This window comes from Scyliorhinus torazame, chromosome 17 (assembly GCF_047496885.1).
Source record: "Scyliorhinus torazame isolate Kashiwa2021f chromosome 17, sScyTor2.1, whole genome shotgun sequence".
In the NCBI taxonomy this organism is placed as follows: Eukaryota; Metazoa; Chordata; class Chondrichthyes; order Carcharhiniformes; family Scyliorhinidae; genus Scyliorhinus; species Scyliorhinus torazame.
In genome coordinates this window covers 23,472,164-23,489,742 of record NC_092723.1, presented here as the reverse complement: position 1 = coordinate 23,489,742, position 17,579 = coordinate 23,472,164, and the positions used below count along the sequence as shown (strand labels likewise).

The 17,579-nt window shown below is 48.7% G+C and overlaps 1 protein-coding gene across 2 annotated transcripts in view; it reads left to right on the top strand.

Moving 5' to 3' along the window:
* The first annotated feature begins 3,129 nt into the window (after positions 1–3,129).
* The window catches only part of LOC140393782 (ataxin-7-like protein 1), a 58,952-nt gene continuing 44,502 nt past the window's right edge, over positions 3,130–17,579 (top strand). For both annotated transcript variants that reach the window (XM_072480197.1, XM_072480196.1), the window contains exons 1-5: positions 3,130–3,262; positions 8,888–8,950; positions 9,167–9,271; positions 13,909–14,125; positions 15,857–16,176. In XM_072480197.1, the coding sequence (XP_072336298.1) occupies positions 3,160–3,262; positions 8,888–8,950; positions 9,167–9,271; positions 13,909–14,125; positions 15,857–16,176 (808 nt within the window). In that variant the 5' untranslated portion in view covers positions 3,130–3,159. The remainder of the gene's footprint in view (positions 3,263–8,887; positions 8,951–9,166; positions 9,272–13,908; positions 14,126–15,856; positions 16,177–17,579) is intronic.

Genomic DNA, 17,579 nt, shown 5'->3' with positions numbered 1-17,579 from the left:
GATCCCAAGAGGTGGGGTCTCTCCGTTTTTATCGGCCGTGCTGCGCTCCGACGAGCTGCATTTCTGGCACTGAGTGGCCATTGGTTCATGCCCTTTATACTGTACGAGAGGTATTTAGTGCAGTAAGGGTTAAACGTCTGGGTTAGTGTATGACTGCTGTAGTCATGTTTTTTTAAAGGTGCCCAATTTTTTTCCAATTTAGCGTGGCTAATCCACCTACCCTGCACACCTTTGGGTTGTGGGGGTGAAACCCACGCAGACACGGGGAGAATGTGCAAACTCCGCATGGACAGTGACCCAGGGCCGGGATCGAACTCGGATCCTCAATCCGTAGGCAACAGTGCTAACCACTGGACCACCGTGCCGCCCCTACTGTAGTCACGCTTTAAAATTAATTTAATCTTTATTGTCACAATTAGTCTTACATTGGAATGAAGTTACTGTGAAAAGCCCTTAGTCGCCACATTCCACCACCTGTTCGGGTACACAGAGGGAGAATTCAGAATGCCGAAATTACCTAATAGCATGTCTTTCAGGACTAGTGGGAGGAAACCGGAGCACCTGGAGGAAACCCACGCAGATATGGAGAACGTGCAGACTCCATACAGTGATCCAGCCGGGAATCAAACCTGGGACCCTGGTGCTGTGAAGCCACAGTGCTAACCTCTGTGCTACCATGCTGCCCTGGTTTGAAAGTTTGGGAACCAGGGGTGCAATTAAACCATCGTAAAAAGCTTGGGCTAATGCAGTTTTATTTGGATTTAATTAGATTTAGTGTAGCAACTCCCAGTCTGCTTTGACCAGATCCTGTTGTATCCTATTAAAATTGGTCATCTCCCAATTCCGAGCCTTTATTTCCATTCCATCTTATCCTTTTCCAGAATGACCTTAAACCTTAGTGAGTGATTGTCACTGTCACCAAAATGCTCCCCCGCTGACACCTCGACCACCTGCCCAGCCTTATTCCCTAAAATTAGGTCCAGTTCCACCCCCTCTCTTGGAGAACTTTCTATGTGTTGGCTCAAAAAGCCCTCCTGGATGCACTTTAAGAATTCTGTCTCCTCTAAGCATTTCATACTTTGCCTATCCCTATTAATATCGGGAAAGTTGAAATCCCCTACTACTACCCTATTATTTTCACATTTTTCTGAGATTTGCCTACATATCTGCCCTTCTATCTCTCCCTGACTGGGGGCCTATAGTATACTCCCAGCAATGTGATTGCCCCCCCTTTTGTTTTTAAGTTCTACCCATATGGCTTCAATTGAGGAGCCTGCTAAAATATCATTCCTCCTCACTACAGTAATTGACTCGTCTGTGATAATATCTTATTCCTCTGTGTTAATCAACACCCTCAATTAAGCTGACTCACATGGAAGACTCCTTGCATTAAAATAAATGCCCTTCAGCCGTGCCATATTCCCTTGTGCCTTAACATGTTTATCCTCTCTCTGCCATGTAGACTGACTTGACATTTCTTCTATATTCTGCTGTGCATCTCTTCCCCCCCCCCCCCCCCCCCCCTCAACCACCACTACCGCAGCTCCATTCTGTACCCCACCCCCCTGCCAAATTAGTTCAAACACATTTTCCACCTATGTTGTTGGTACAAGTGTGAACCACAACTTCTGACTGTTCTCCTTCCCTTTCAGAATGTGCCGTTCAGTGACATCCTTGACCCTGGCACCAGGGAGACACCACGCTGCAGTCACGTCTGCGGACGTCGAAATGCAACGCAATGACCGCAACCCCCAAACCCCAACCCCCCCCAACCCCAACCCCCCCCAAACCCCAACCCCCCCCCAAACCCCAACCCCCCCCCAAACCCCAACCCCCCCCCAAACCCCAACCCCCCCCCCCAAACCCCAACCCCCCCCCCAAACCCCAACCCCCCCCCAAACCCCAACCCCCCCCCAAACCCCAACCCCCCCCCCAAACCCCAACCCCAACCCCCCCAAACCCCCCCCCAAACCCCCCCCCAAACCCCCCCAACCTCACCCTTCACCATTGACGGTCGTGCCTTCAGCAGTTCCTGGCCTAACCGAAACGCTGGGATTTCCTCCCTAAACCTTTCCTCTCTGGCCTGCCATGTCCAAGCCCCTAGCCAGCTACCCGTATCTCCTTATGTGGCTCACTAATTTTTTGGCGGATAATCATTCCGATGAAGCGTCTTTGGGACGTTTTCTTGCATAAAAGGGACAATATATATAAAAGGTGTTGATGAGATGGTAATTAACAGGATTGGATTTGACCTGCTGTATTGTGGACAATACATACCTGAAACAGCAATTTTACAACTGGACACTACTTTCTTCAGATTGACGATTGCAAAGCCTTTAATGAAGTCTGCTTCTTGCAAACTAATTAATGCATTACAGCAAGTTGTTAATTGCAGACTGATTAATTGCAGACGAGTTTGTGCTAATAAAAGCAAAATACTCTAGATGCTGGAAATCTGAAATATAAACAGGAAATGCTGGGGCTGGTTTAGCTCAGTGGGCTAGACAGCTGGTTTGTAATGCAGAACAAGGCGAGCAGTGCGGGTTTAATTCCCGTACCAGCTTAACCCGAACAGCGCCGGAATGTGGCGACTAGGGGTGTTTCACAGTAACTTTCATACTTGTGACAATAAAAGGTTATTATTATTAAAATCCCACAGGTCCAGCTGCATCTGTGGAGAGAGACACAGAGTTAACGATTCGTGTCCAATATAACTGCCAGACCGGCTGAATTTTTCCAGCATTTCCTGTTTTTATTTAGTGTGCTCTTAGCAAACTGGTTTATGCAGTGTGCTGATGCGAGACTAGTTAATTGGGAGCGAGGATTGTAGGTTGCAGGTTGGTTAATGCAGTACAAAGATTACAGATTAGTTAATGCATTGTGCTGGCTGCAGACTGCTGGCTCGCCCCCCTGCTGCCCGTCTACGCTTCCTGCAGTGCAACCTCCGGTCTCCCTCTGGCGGCCGGGAGGTGGAGCTACACAGGTCTCCGGGCTCCCTCTGGCGGCCGGGAGGAGGGGCTGCACAGGCCTCCGGCTCCTCTGGCGGCCGGGAGGAGGAGGAGCCCCCCCCTCCCAACCGCTCAGTGACGCGTTGGAGACGCAGCGTGCCGGGCGGGCGGGCGCGCGCGCGGTGATGGCGGCTCGGGAGCGCGCGGTGTGATGATGGCGGCCTCGGAGCGCAGGCTCCCGAGTCCCGAGTCGTTCGTGGGCCAGTCCTGGAGCAAGTGGATCGAGCGGGCCGAGGCGCTGCGGCTGTCGGACGGTGAGTGTTTGCGGTGTCCGGGGGAAGCACTCGCCGGGCTCCGGGGAGGCCGCGGGGCCTTTAACGGTTTGGCTGCGAGTGCCTTGAAATGGTTTAAACGGACAACCTGCGACCGGCCTCCTCCCGCACAGACAGCGGCCGCCGGGTCCTAGCGCCCATCAGTTCAGTATAGTATCTGGAGCCCCGCTGGGTCCTAGTGCCCACGTCATTTGGCAAGCATCTGGGTTCCTGGGTCCTAATGCCCACTGCTGTGTGGCATCTGGGCTCCTGCTGGATCCCAATGCCCTCTACTCCAGACTGTCATCTGGGTCCTTATGCTTATGCTTCATACTGTATGTGAGCTTCTGCTGGGTCCTTAGACCCATGCTCCATATGGCATCTTTGCTCCCATTGGGTCCTAACGTCCATTACTCTAGACTGGCACCTGGGCTCCTGCTGGGTCCTAAGGCCCACTCCTTTGGACTGGCATCTGGGCTCCTGCTGGGTCCTCGTGCTCACTATTCTATACCTGCATCTGGACTCCTACAGGGTCCTAGTGCCCACTTTCCAGACTGGCTTCTGGATCCTAATGCCTGCTGTTCTGTTCTGGGATCCTGCTGGGTCCTCATGCTCACTGCTCCAAACTGGCATCTGGGCTCCTGTTGGGTCCCAGTCCTCACAATTCCATACCTGCATCTGGACTCTTGCTGGGTCCTATTACCCACTCACCAGACTGGCATCTGGGCTCTGTTGTCTACTCTCTAGACTGACATTTGGGCTCCTGCAGGGTCCTATTGCCTACAATCCAGACTGGCACCTGGGCTCCTGTTGGGTCTATTGCTCACTGCTCCAGACTGGCATCTGGGCCCTTGGGGTCTGGGCTCCTGCTGTGTCCTATTGTCCACTCTCCAGACTGGCGTCTGGGCTCCTGCTGTGTCCTATTGCTCACTGCTCCAGATGGTCAACTGCGCTCCTGCTGGGTCCTGTTGCGCACTTCTCCAATGTGGCATCTGAGTCCTGCTGGGCCCTAGTGCCTACTCCTTCAGACTGGCACCTGGGCTCCTGCTAGGTCCTAGTGCCCACAGTTCTATACTGGTCTCTGTACTTCCACCGGGTCCTAGTACTCACTCCTCCAAACTGGCAACTCTGCTCCTGCTGGGTCTTAGTGCCCATCAGTTAAGGGACAACATCTAGGCTCCTGCCAGGATCTAGCAAGTAGCTGTATTGTCCTAGTACCTAACAGGTCATAGTCATTACAGCCACTGTCATACTGAACAGAACGGACTACTGCAAAGAAGTATACCGACAACTGAACAACCAAGAACACTACAGACAGTTACCCGCAGATCTGACCAAGGAACACATCCGCCAACTTAACAGACTGATCAAGACCTTGGATCCAGATCTTCAGAGCACCCTACGTGCTCTCATCCCACGTACTCCCCGCGTTGGAGATCTCTACTGCCTCCCGAAAATACACAAGACCAACACACCAGGTCGTCCTATCGTTTCAGGCAATGGGACCCAGTGTGAGAACCTCTCTGGCTACATCGAGGGCATCTTGAAACCCATCGTACAAGGTACGCCCAGCTTCTGTCGCGGCACGACGGACTTCCTCCAGAAACTCAGCACCCATGGACCAGTTGAACCAGCAACATTCCTCGTCACAATGGACGTCTCGGCACTCTACACCAGCTTCCCCCATGACGACGGCATTGCTGCAACAGCCTCAGTACTCAACACCGACAACTGCCAATCTCCAGACGCAATTCTGCAACTCATCCGCTACATTCTGGATCACAACACTTCACCTTCGACAACAAGTTCTTCATCCAGATGTACAGAACAGCAATGGGGACCAAATTTGCACCCCAATACGCCAACATCTTCATGCACAAGTTTGAACAAGACCTACTCACCGCACAGGACCTTCAACCGACGTTATACACCAGATACATCGATGACATTTTTTTCCTTTGGACCCACGGCGAAGAATCACTGAAACGACTACACGATGACATCAATAAGTTCCATCCAACCATCAGACTCACCATGGACTACTCTCCAAAATCAGTTGCATTCTTGGACACACTCATCTCCATCAAGGACGGTCACCTCAGCACTTCGCTTTACCGCAAACCCACAGATAACCTCACGATGCTCCACTTCTCCAGCTTCCACCCTAAACACATTAAAGAAGCCATCCCTATAAACAAGCTCTCCGTATACACAGGATCTGCTCAGACGAGGAGGAACGTAACAGACATCTACAGACGTTGAAAGATGCCCTCGTACGAACGGGATATGGCGCTCGACTCATCGATTGACAGTTCCGAAGCGCCACAGCAAAAAACCGCACCGACCTCCTCAGCAGACAAATATGGGACACAACCGACAGAATACACTTCATCGTCCAGTACTTTCCCGGAGCGGAGAAACTACGACATCTTCTTCACAGCCTTCAACACGTCATCGATGAAGATGAACATCTTGCCAAGGTCATCCCCACCCCCCCCAAAACTTGCCTTCAAACAACCGCGCAACCTCAAACAAACCATTGTTTGCAGCAAACTACCCAGCCTTCAGAACAGTGACCACGACACCACACACTCCTGCCATGGCAATCTCTGCAAGACGTGCCAGATCATCGACATGGATACCACCATTACACGTGAGAACACCACCCACCAGGTACGCGGTACATACTCGTGCGACTCGGCCAACGTTGTCTACCTCATACGCTGCAGGAAAGAATGTCCCGAAGCGTGGTACATTGGCGAGACCATGCAGACGCTGCGACAACGAATGAACGGACATCACGCGACAATCACCAGGCAGGAATGTTCCCTTCCAGTCGGGGAACACTTCAGCAGTCAAGGGCATTCAGCCTCTGATCTCCGGGTAAGCGTTCTCCAAGGCGGCCTTCAGGATGCGCGACAACGCAGAATCGCCGAGCAGAAACTTATAGCCAAGTTCCGCACGCATGAGTGCGGCCTCAACCGGGACCTGGGATTCATGTCGCATTACATTCATCCCCCACCATCTGGCCTGCAAAATCCTACCAACTGTCCTGGCTTGACACAATTCACACCTCTTTAACCTGGGGTATGGTGTACGGGCCGGAGAGTGGAGCTGAGTCCACAAAGATCAGCCATGATCTCTTTGAATGGAAGAGCAGGCTCGAAGGGCCAGATGGCCTACTCCTGCTCCTAGTTCTTATGTTCTTATGGTTACCCCATCTCTGGTTCTGTAAAGATTTAATCACCTGCTAATGCTCGCATTCCAAGCATTGTCTGGCATCTTTGAATCTGTCTGTATATATGTTTCTGGAACATACCTCTTCATTCACCTGAGGAAGGAGCAGCGCTCCGAAAGCTAGTGACATCAAAAGAAACCTGTTGGACTTTAACCTGGTGTTGTAAGACTTCTTATTATGCTCACCCCAGTCCAACGCCGGCATCTCCACATCATAGCACACCATGAAGAAGAGTCATATGGACTCGAAATGTTAACTGTTTCTCTCTCCACAGGTGCAGCCAGGTATGTGCGTTTATCCAGAATTTTCTGTTTTATTTCAGATTTCCAGCATCTGCAGTTTTTTGCTTCTAATATACAAGAAGGCTATTCGACCCAACGAGTCTATGCTGGCTCTCTGCGGAGAAATCCAGTCGGCCTTATCCCTCTGCTATATCCCCGTGGCCCTGCAAGTTTCAAGTGCCCATCCAGCGTCCTTTTGAAATCATCTCCGCTTCCAACACCACGGTAGTTGTGAGTTCCAGGTCATTAGTGCCGGTGTGGCTGAAGTGGGTATCACACTCTGGTTTCTGAGCCAGGCTTCAAGTCCTACTTCAGGCTCCTTGACACAGAAACAAAAATACTGCAAATGCTGGAAATCTGAAATGAAGGTAAAAGCTACTGGAAACACTCAGCTGACTTTGTCAGAACTGGACCCAAGGCACCAATCGTCAGTCATTTTCAATTCTTCATCCCACTCCCATTTTGACCTCTCTGTCTCCGATATCATTCCAGTGAGGGTCAGCATAAGCTCAAAGAACAGAACCTCACCTTTTCATGAGGCACTTTGCACCTTTACAGACTCTCTAATGCAGTCAAACATTTCAGATCATAATCACTGTTTTTTGACGGCACTCTGTCGCAGACCTTCCCTTTTGTTTTTTCTGTACTTTCTTAAAGTTTGAACTTTTTCCAGTTCTGGCAAACGGTTAATCTGATGTGTCTGGAGAAGATCTAAGTAGGAGGATCTTCACCAGTAGCTCCCGTCCAAACGCATGGGGACATGGTTATAGTCTGAAGTGGTTGAAATCATTATTGAGTCTCGATCGGTGTAAAGTGCCTCATCGGAGGAGCTGGCACTGAGCTTCACTTGGAACAGTGTAAGCCTGTAGGAATGAGTGAGAATGGAAATTACAATGACAGGTAAGACTGGAAGCTCAGCTCTGATGAAAGGTCATTAACTCTGGTTCTTTCTGGGCGGCACAGTGGTTAGCATTGCTGCCTCACGGCGCTGAGGACCCGGGTTCGATACCGGCCCCGGGTCACTGTCTGTGTGGAGTTTGAACATTCACCCCGTGTTTGCGTGGGTCTCACCCCCACAACCCAAAGATGTGCAGGGTAGGTGGATTGGCCAAGCTAAATTGCCCCTTAATTGGAAAAAAAAGAATTGGATACTCTAAATTTATTTCAAATAAACTCTGGTTCTTTCTCCACAGATGCTGCCTGACCTGCTGAGTATTTCCAGCATTTTCTGTTTTTAATAATATCTTCTTGTTTGCCTTGGCTTCAAATGGTATTTGATTGCATTCCTGTGAAATTCTTTGGGGCGTTTCACCAAGTTAAAGATGCTGTATGGATGCAGATTGTTCTTAACTGACTCTGCTCTCAGCTTATTTTCTTGGGGCTGTAACTTCCTCAGAAACAAAAATCACCGGTTAGGCCTGAGTTCGAGCCTTAGGTCCACGTCTGGGCGACCGAGAAATTACAGAAGAGATTTACTGGAGTTGTACTGGGGACGAGGGACTTCTGTAATGCAGAGAAACTAGAGAAGCTGAAGTTGTTCTCCTTGGAGCAGAGGAGGTTAAAGTGAGAATTAAATAATAATCGCTTATTGTCACAAAGTAGGCTTCATCGAAGTTGCTGTGAAAAGCCCCTAATTAACAGAGGTTCTCAAAACTTTGAGGGGTTTTGATAGAATAAACCACACAACAATTGTAAGATAATTGGCGGAAGAAAGGAGCTGAGAATATTTTATCCAACAAGCTGTGATTGGGGCGTCCCTGCCTGAAAGGGGCAGCTGATTCATTGGAAACGTTGAAAGGAAATTGGATAAATAGCTGAAAAGAACAATTTACAGGAATATGGGGAAAGAGCGGAGGGAGTGGGAAGAATCGGATAACACATTCAAAAGAGCTTGCTCAGACACAATGCCAAATGGCCAATTGTGCTGCTGTACGATTAATGTAACAATGGGTGAATGTTTCAGAGGGGCAGGAGGTTCACTGAACAAGGTGAGCTGGCACAGGAGGTCAGGTTCTTTCTTTCATTACAGTAAGGTGTGTGAATTTGTTTTTTGGTGATTGCATCCAAGCATTGTAACCGTCTGAGCATTTCTTGTTTTTTGATCTACAGAATCGGAAGATAGTGGCAAGGATGTGAGAAAGAAGTTTGAAACAATGAGGCTCATTAGAGAAGGTAAGGGACTGGGCTGGATATAAATGAAAGAAGCAAGTCACAGTTACTTGTATTTCTGAATGATCTGAACATCACAATTTTGCTGGGAGTGGTGGTGGCAGGTGGAATGTGTGATAGAGTTATTGAGATCAGAATACCTCTTTCCCCCACCTCCCTCTCCCAGTTTTCTTTGTGCGCAGTCAGTGTGTGTACCTGCTGTTTTCCCCTCTGTTTCAGATATGCCAATATTTGGTCACTGTCCAGCCCATGATGAGTTCTTCCTTGTGGTGTGTAACCAGTGTGGACAGGTGGTTAAACCTCAGGCATTCCAGATGCACTGTGGTAAGTGATATTGTGTGTCAGTCTTTTGGTCTTTTTTAAATGAAAAAACGTGTTTGCTCACTCAGTGATATGCCTGAAAAACAATCTCTGAAACTCACTTGCTTTTCAGCCCTCCTTCACACAAGCCCTGTGATTGAGAAAGGTTATTTGTGTCTAGGATTCTCTGTAGAGGGCCATTTGGGCGAACGCTTTTCAATTTATGTTCTGTTCACTGTTTTTTTAAATTACTTTATCAGAGTTACAAAGCCATAGCTCAGTGTGGACAGGGGCAACCCCCTAATCCAGCTCCTTGCCTGCTTCAAAGACCAATTCAAATTGAATCCAATTCATGGTCCCCACAAGAGAGCCATACCAGATCCAGGCATTACACCTGACCTCAATCTCATCTTAGCCAAAAGGCCGAGAAGCGATCCCGTTCATTGTTATGGCACACCTTCTTAGCCCAGGCCCTGGGAGTGCTTGATGGGGACAGTGTAGAGGGAGCTTTATTTTGTATCTAACCCCGTGCTGTACCTGTCCTGGGAGTGTTTAATGGGGACAGTGTAGAAGGAGCTTTACTCTGCACCTAACACCGTGCTGTACCTGTCCTGGGAGTGTTTGATGGGAACAGTGTAGAAGGAGCTTTACTCTGTACCTAACACCGTGCTGTACCTGTCCTGGGAGTGTTTGATGGGAACAGTGTAGAAGGAGCTTTACTCTGTACCTAACACCGTGCTTTATCTGTCCTTGGGATTGTTTGATGGGGACAGTGTAGAAGGAGCTTTACTTTGTATCTAACCCTGTGTTGTACTTGTCCTGGGACTGTTTGCGCACTGTGTAGAGGGAGCTTTACTCTGTATCTAACCTTTGCTGTGCCTGTCCTGGGAGTGTTTGATGGAGACAGTGTAGAGGGAGCTTTACTCTATACCTAACCCTGTGCTGTACCTGTCCTGGGAGTGTTTGTTGAGAACAGTGCAGAGGGAGCTTTACTCTGTATCAAACCTTCTGCTGTACTTGTCCTGGGAATGTTTGATGGGGACAGTTTAGAGGGAGCTTTACTCTGGACCTAATCCCGTGCTGCATCTGTCCTGGGAATGTTTGATGAGGACAGTGTAGAGGGAGCTTTACTCGATCTAAACCTGTGCTCAACCTGTCCTGGGAGTGTTTGATGGGACAGTGTAGAAGGAACTTTACTCTGTATCTAACTCTGTCCTGAGTGCTGAAGTATTTAGTTCTCCAACTCTGGTTATCCAAAACATTCAAAGTGTTTTTTTAAAGTTGTTTTGACCCAAATGTGGAGAAATCTGGCTGGATGATCAAGGCTCGCTTCCAGGACAGGTACAAGATCGGCAATAGATCCAGTTTGGTTTAGGTTTTGTCTAATATAAAACAACCACAGAGTGCCAAGAGTGCTGTATGCTAACTGGGCTATTGTTGCAATTTAACCAGCGCTAGCCAGTCAGTGAAGCACTAGTATTGTTCCAACTGTTTACCTTTACTGTTATCCATCTCTACCTCTGCCTCAACCTGTCTGTTGCTGAAATCATTGCCCACATTTCTGTCGACCCCAGACTTGACTTTTTTAATGCACCCCCAGTCAGATTCCCACGTGGCACTTTTTGTAAACTTGAGTGCATACAGAAATCTGCTGCCCATGGCCTAACTCACACCAAGTCTCCCTCGCACATCAGTCTGTACTCTCACTCACCTACGTTGGTTCCCGGCACACAGTATCGCGAGTTTAAAATTCTTGTCCTGGAGCTCAAATCACTCCCTTTCTCTGTGACCTCCTGCAGCCCTACAACTCTTCTTCAACTCTGTACACCTCTAATTCTGGCCTCTTACGTATCCCCGATCTTATCACTTTACCATCGCTGGCTGTGCCTGCAGTTTCCAAGCCTCAAAGCTCTGGAATTCCCTTCATAAACCTCTCTTCTTCTCTCTTCTTTTAAGATGCTCCTTAAAATCTGCCTCTTTTAACAAGCCTTTGACATGGCTTAATGTCTCCTGATGTGCCAAATTTTGTTTGATGACATTCCTGTTAAGCAATTTGGGATGTTTTCCTATGTAGGGTGCTACATAAATGTAAGTTGTGTTTGTTGAATTGAGTGGCTAACTCACCACTTCAGAGCCAGTTAAGCACCACCCACATTGACATGTACAGGCTCAGTCAAGGTTTCCTTCTCTAAAGAACATTGACGAATGAATTTGGTTTTTACACAACAGTCCCAACAGTTTTATGGTCACTTTTACGGCTACCCGTATTTTATCTTCAGATTTTCTTTTTGGAAGGAAGATTTGCATTGACATGCCGGTTTTTCGATGGGTCGGTGCAGACTCGATGGGCTGAATGGCCTCCTTCTGCACTGTTGGGATTCTATGCTTCTATTTCTTTTTTTTAATAAATATTTTTATTTTCCATTTTCTTCAGAATTTACACCCCACCAACAAACAGTAAATGGTAACGAATACAATGTCAATCCCCTTATCAACAACAACGATCCCATCCTCCCACCAACCCCCAAACAACGACCCACCTGACAATATAAGCATCAAATAAAAAACCTCCCAAGGTGGAAAAAGGAAAAAGGAATCAGGAATCGCCTATGGTCACCATTGACATATAAAGTCCCACCCTGGCCCCCCCCTCTAATATTCAATGCCATCCAATCCCCGAAAGAGTACCGTGAATGACACCCATGAATTGTAGACCCCTCCCAGACTCCTCCCCTCCACTTCCTCTTGTAAACTCCTCCCCCCAACCTCAGTTCCTTCACTCAACTTTCCACCCCGGCTAGACCACTCGGACCCTGTTCTGCCCCCACCTCACTCCCGTTGACTGGCCGGCTTAAACCGGCCAGTGTGGAGGCCCCCGCCCAGGTCTCCTTCCCCCTTGCCCGGTCCCAGGAAAACCAAGAAATCCCCTTTAGCACACAACCCCAACGTACACACCCAAACCCCAAAGAACCATCATTGCAAATGAAAGTCCATCTCTTCCCTTGTCCAAATATATACAACGTTGACTCATTTAGTACATACACCAACATGCAGTGAAACAAATCAAGTTACATGAGGCTACATTGGTACACAACCATTTCTCAATTCTGCCACAGTCCTTCTGCCTTCGCAAACCCTCCGCTGCTTCCGCCATCCCAAAATAAAAGTCCTTGGATTCGTAGGTCACCCTCAACTTAGCTGGATATACTATGCCGCACTGCACCTTGCTAATGTACAGTGCCTTCTTCACCCGGCTGAAGGCAGCCCGCCTCCTCACCAGCTCCACCGTAAAGTCCTGGTATATGCGTATACCAGCTCCAGCCCACTGCACCACCCGCTTCTGCTTTGCCCAGCACAGGACCTTCTCCTTCACACTATACCTATGGAAACACAGAGTTACTACTCTTGGCGTCTCACTCGCCTTTGGTATAAGCATCCACGACGGATGAGCCCGATCCAGTTCATAGCGGAAGGGATCATCCCCCTCCCCCAATAGCTCCGCCAACATGGTGGCAAAATACTCCGTCGGCCTCGGGCCTTCCACCTCTTCGGGCAGACCCACAATCCTCAGATTCTGTCGCCTGGATCTGTTTTCCAGGTCTTCCATTTTGGGTCGCAGATCCTTGATGTCCTCTATCACCCTCTGCAACTCCTTCCCCATCGAGGTGAGCTGATCACTGTGCTGCGATAATGCCCCTTCCACTTCCTTCAGTGTCTCACCTTGCTCCTGCACCTCCGCCGCAGTGCTCGATACCGCCACCCTCACCGGGGCAATCGCCTCCTCCGCCAGCACTTTCAATACCGCCCCCATCTCCTTCTTCATCGCTTCCATGTGTTTTGTGAACTGTTTTTCAAGTTCCACAGCCATCACCGTGGTCATTTCTTCTGCTGTGAGTGATGCGGCCTCCCCTGGTGCTCCAGCCTCCGCTTTCCTTACAGTTCCTGTTCTGACGTTTCCACTCCCCGGCGGACTTCCATTAACCCCCTTTTTCACGACTGTTTTTCCCCCAAACTTGGACATTTCACCTCCCTGTGCCTTCTTACAGCCTTTTCAGCCTCCGTTGCCCCCGGGACCGGCTGCTAAAACTCCGAAATTCCTATTCCGAGCGGAAGCCCTCCAGTGTGCGGCTGCCTCCCGCCCGCCGTCACCGGAAGTCCCTATGCTTCTATTTCTGTAACGCCTTGCACAACCTCAAAATTTACCAAAGCACTTTATCGTCAGTGACGTGTATTCACCACTGTAATGTAGAAAACGCAGCAGCCAATTAGTGCACAGTGAGATCCCATGTTTGTGTGATGTTGATGGGGCCACCAGAGAGAGCTCTCCTGCTCTTTGAAATCATGGGATCTTTTCTGCCCACTCGAGACGGCAGATGGGTTATTGATTTCACGCCTTATGTGAAAGATGGACCCTCCACAGTACAGCAGCCCCTCAGTGTTACACTAAATGTCAGCCTGGCTTATACTCTCAAGTCTTTGGAATGGGTCTTGAATTGGCCTTCGGTGTGCGAAATGAGAGAATGCTACCCACTAAGCCACGCCTGCATCTCAACTTTCAAACTGGATGGGCGGGATTTGAACTCTCATTCTTTGGATTACATGTTGTGTGTTTTATGTGAAGCCATTGAATTGAGCGTCTCAATAACTTGAACTCTTTTCAGAGAGAAGACATGGGTCTCTGAACAAACTGTCAGCACAAAGAGTTCCTGCCTTGAATTCCCCAAGCTCCATTGTCCTACAGAAATCGCGATACAACAGTGTCCAAACTGCAGCTACCTCTAACCATGGCACCAGTTCCTCCAAAGAGAAGCTACAGAGCCCTGGTAACAAGGTGCTACAGTTAGAAGTGCCTTCAAAGGGACCAAAAGAAAATCTGTGGTAATTCAATTTACTTTTTGGCTGTGATTAAGCAGAGAGATAGAGAGAAAAACAAGATCTTAATTCTAATTTAAAGGGATGGCCGTTACAATATAATTAGGGGTGTGGGCAGTCAGTAAGATGGGGGTGACTGGAGCAGCTGGGATTGTTCTCCTTCGAGCAGAGAAGGTTAAGGAGAGATTTGAAAGAGGCGTTCAAAATTATGAAGGGTTGTGATAGAGTAGATGGGGATAAACTGATTCCAGTGGCAGGAGGGCCAGTAAACAGCGGGCACAGATTGAAGACAATTGGCAGAAGAACCAGAGAAATTATTTTACGCAGCAAATCATGATCTGGAAAAGGGTGGGGGGAAGCAGATTCAACAGTAGCTTTCAAAAGGAAATTGTGCAAATATTGGAAAGGCAAGCACTATAAAGGCAAGGAGCATGGGAGGAGTGATAGGGGAGCTCTTTCATAGAATCAGCATACACGCAATGGGGGTACGGTTTAGTACTCCGCTCCAGACAGTTAGCATCATCTGGCTATTTGACTGTGGGTAGCATTGTACATTAGCCTGATAGTCATTGGCACAAACTTTCAAGCAAGATTCACTGGATGCTGATTGGGAATAGGGGTCCCAGTTGATTCTTTTTTTTTCCCCCCAAGGAGCATTAATATTAAGGTAACTGATGAGAAAGTCTCAAAATGTGTGCAGTGATGCTGAGTGGTTTTAATTTTACTCTCCAGTTTACCGCTGTACTCTTCTGAAGGTATTCACTATTTCTCAGGTGCAGTTTCATGGCTGCAGGTGGTATCTTGCATAAGTGGCCATTTTTCATGCGTGAGGCAATGTCAGGCTGATTATTTGACACTGAAGAGCCTCGCGGTCAGGCCCGGTCCCTGTCCAGTCTTCATCGCAGTGTCCATTCTCTTTCCAGCAGTGATCATTCTTCGGCCATCAGGTGTTGACCCGGATCCACAACCTTAAACTTTGAACCCAATCCTAAATCATAGAATCATAGATTTACAGTGCAGAAGGAGGCCATTCGGCCCATCGAGTCTGCACCGGCTCTTTGAAAGAGCACCCTACTTAACCCCACATTTCCACCCTATCCCCGTAACCCTGCAACCCCATCTAACCTAAGGGCAATTTGGCATGGCCAATCCACCTAACCTGCACATCTTTGGACTGTGGGAGGAAACTGGAGACCCGGAGGAAACCCACGCACACACGGGGAGAACGTGCAGACTCCGCACAGACAGTGACCCAAGCGGGAATCGAACCTGGGACCCTGGCGCTGTGAAGCCATAGTGCTATCCACTGTGCTAACGTGCTGCCCCCACTATCCTACCATGCTGACCTCACTATGCCACCTTGTTGCCCTTAGACCCTAAACCTGGTCTGAGGTTCACACTGGACCAGTCTGATGTCGGGGCCTAAGTCACAGGTTGGACCTGAGATTTTCTTGGTGTGTCTAGTTTCACAGCCGGTGTCTATACCCACTAAGCAATGGGGAGAGCTCTTGCTGCAGGTTCCGAAATACTCCTTCAATCACCTTCCTCTTGGGCATCTTGCTGGAAACCGCGTGGGTGTGGATGTTGAGCGAAGCACGGATTGAGCTGTGCTGCAGTGTCCCATCTGGACGGATAGCTGTGCCGGTGCTCGCTATGGAGGCTCACTTGGAATGGGTTTGGATTTAACCAGGTGCCTGGAATTTATTTATTAAATTTTATGTTTTTCTTCCTCTCAAGCTTGTTTGTTCCTGTGGTGAACCTGGAAAAGATCCCAACTCTCAGAAAGGCGGACAGCTCCTGCATCAAACTGAGCTCCAAGCTCCCTGCCATCTCCCTGTCCCCTCCCGATCCCACCTTGCCACCTTCCAAACCCACTTCGGCTCCTGCCCTTGATCCCACGTCAAAGACCATGACAGCGAGTGCAATCCCAAAAGCGGCCGATCCTCTACTGCCGGCTCCGGTGATTCAGAATGGTAAAGGGGGGAGGTCACCCGTGCTGGAGGAGCCAACACATAGTAACAAGAGAAACAGCCATAAAATTCACAGAAGAACCATGGGTGAGTTTTACAGTTACCATAAAATCTTGAGATCTTGTGAGGGTTAAATGGTGGAAAGCGGGAGGCAGGAGATGGGCAGTCGTTTGTTATATTTTCAACTGATTTGAATCATTTATTTTGTTGCATTTCTGGTACTTAGATCAGTAATGTTCACTAACTAGGAGTGGAGCAGTGTACAGGGAGCTTTACTCTGCATCAAACCCTGTGCTGTATCTGTCTTGGAGTGTTTGATGATAACAGTGTGGAGGGAGCTTTACTCTGTATCTAACCCCATGCTGTACATGTCCTGGGAGTGTTTGATGGGGACAGTGTAGAGGGGGCTTTACTCTGTATCTAACCCCATGCTGTACCTGTCCTGGGACTGTTTGATGGGGACAGTGTAGAGGGAGCTTTACTCAGTATCTAACCACATGCTGTACTTGTCCTGGGGGTGTTTGATGTGGACAGTGTAGATGGACCTTTACTCAGTGTCTAACCCCATGCTGTACCTGTCCTGGGAGTGTTTAATGGGGACAGTGGAGAGGGAGCTTTACTCTGTATCTAACCCCGTGCTGTACCTGTCCTGGGAGTGATCGATGGGGACAGTGTAGAGGGAGCTTTACTCTGTATCTAACCCCATGCTGCACCTGCCCTGGGAGTGTTTGATGGGGACAGTGTAGAGGGAGCTTTACTCTGTATCTAACCCCGTGCTGTACCTGCCCTGGGAGTGTTTGATGGGGACAGTGTAGAGAGGACTTTACTCTGTATCTAACCCCGTGCTGTAGCTGTCCTGGGAGTGTTTGATGGGGACAGTGTAGAGGGGGCTTTACCCTGTATCTAACCCCGTGCTGTACCTGTCCTGGGAGTGTTTGGTGGGGACAGTGTAGAGGGGGCTTTACTTTGTATCTAACCCCACGCTGTAACTGTCCTGGGATTGTTTGCTGGGGACAGTGTAGAGGAGGCTTTACTCTCCATCAAACCCATTCTGTAACTCAAGGAAACGCTTCTTTCAGAAACACAAAATTCATGTAATTTAAAAAGTTGAAATATAAACAGGCGGGAGCAGGAGGAAAAATTAGGAGAAAAGTGGGGAATGTGGTAGCTCAAATCTGTGTGCATGCAGTGAACTCTCACCTTTGACCTCTCTGCATAGTTGGGATTTTTCCATTGTCGATCACATTTCAAACATCTCCATCTCAAAAAAACGTAAAGCATTCCAGGTATGTGTGAGGGCCTCTCCATAAAGAAACTTCAAACATTCTATGTGAAATCCTTATTGTCTCTTTCTCAAAAAGGATATATTGTGGTTTCAAGTGTTTCTTCTCTTCTGGTATCAAACGATTGTTTGCTGATGGGTGTGCGTACCATTCTGTACGGAGAGGGTGAATTCACATCTGGCTTACATGGAGTTAACTGACTTTAGA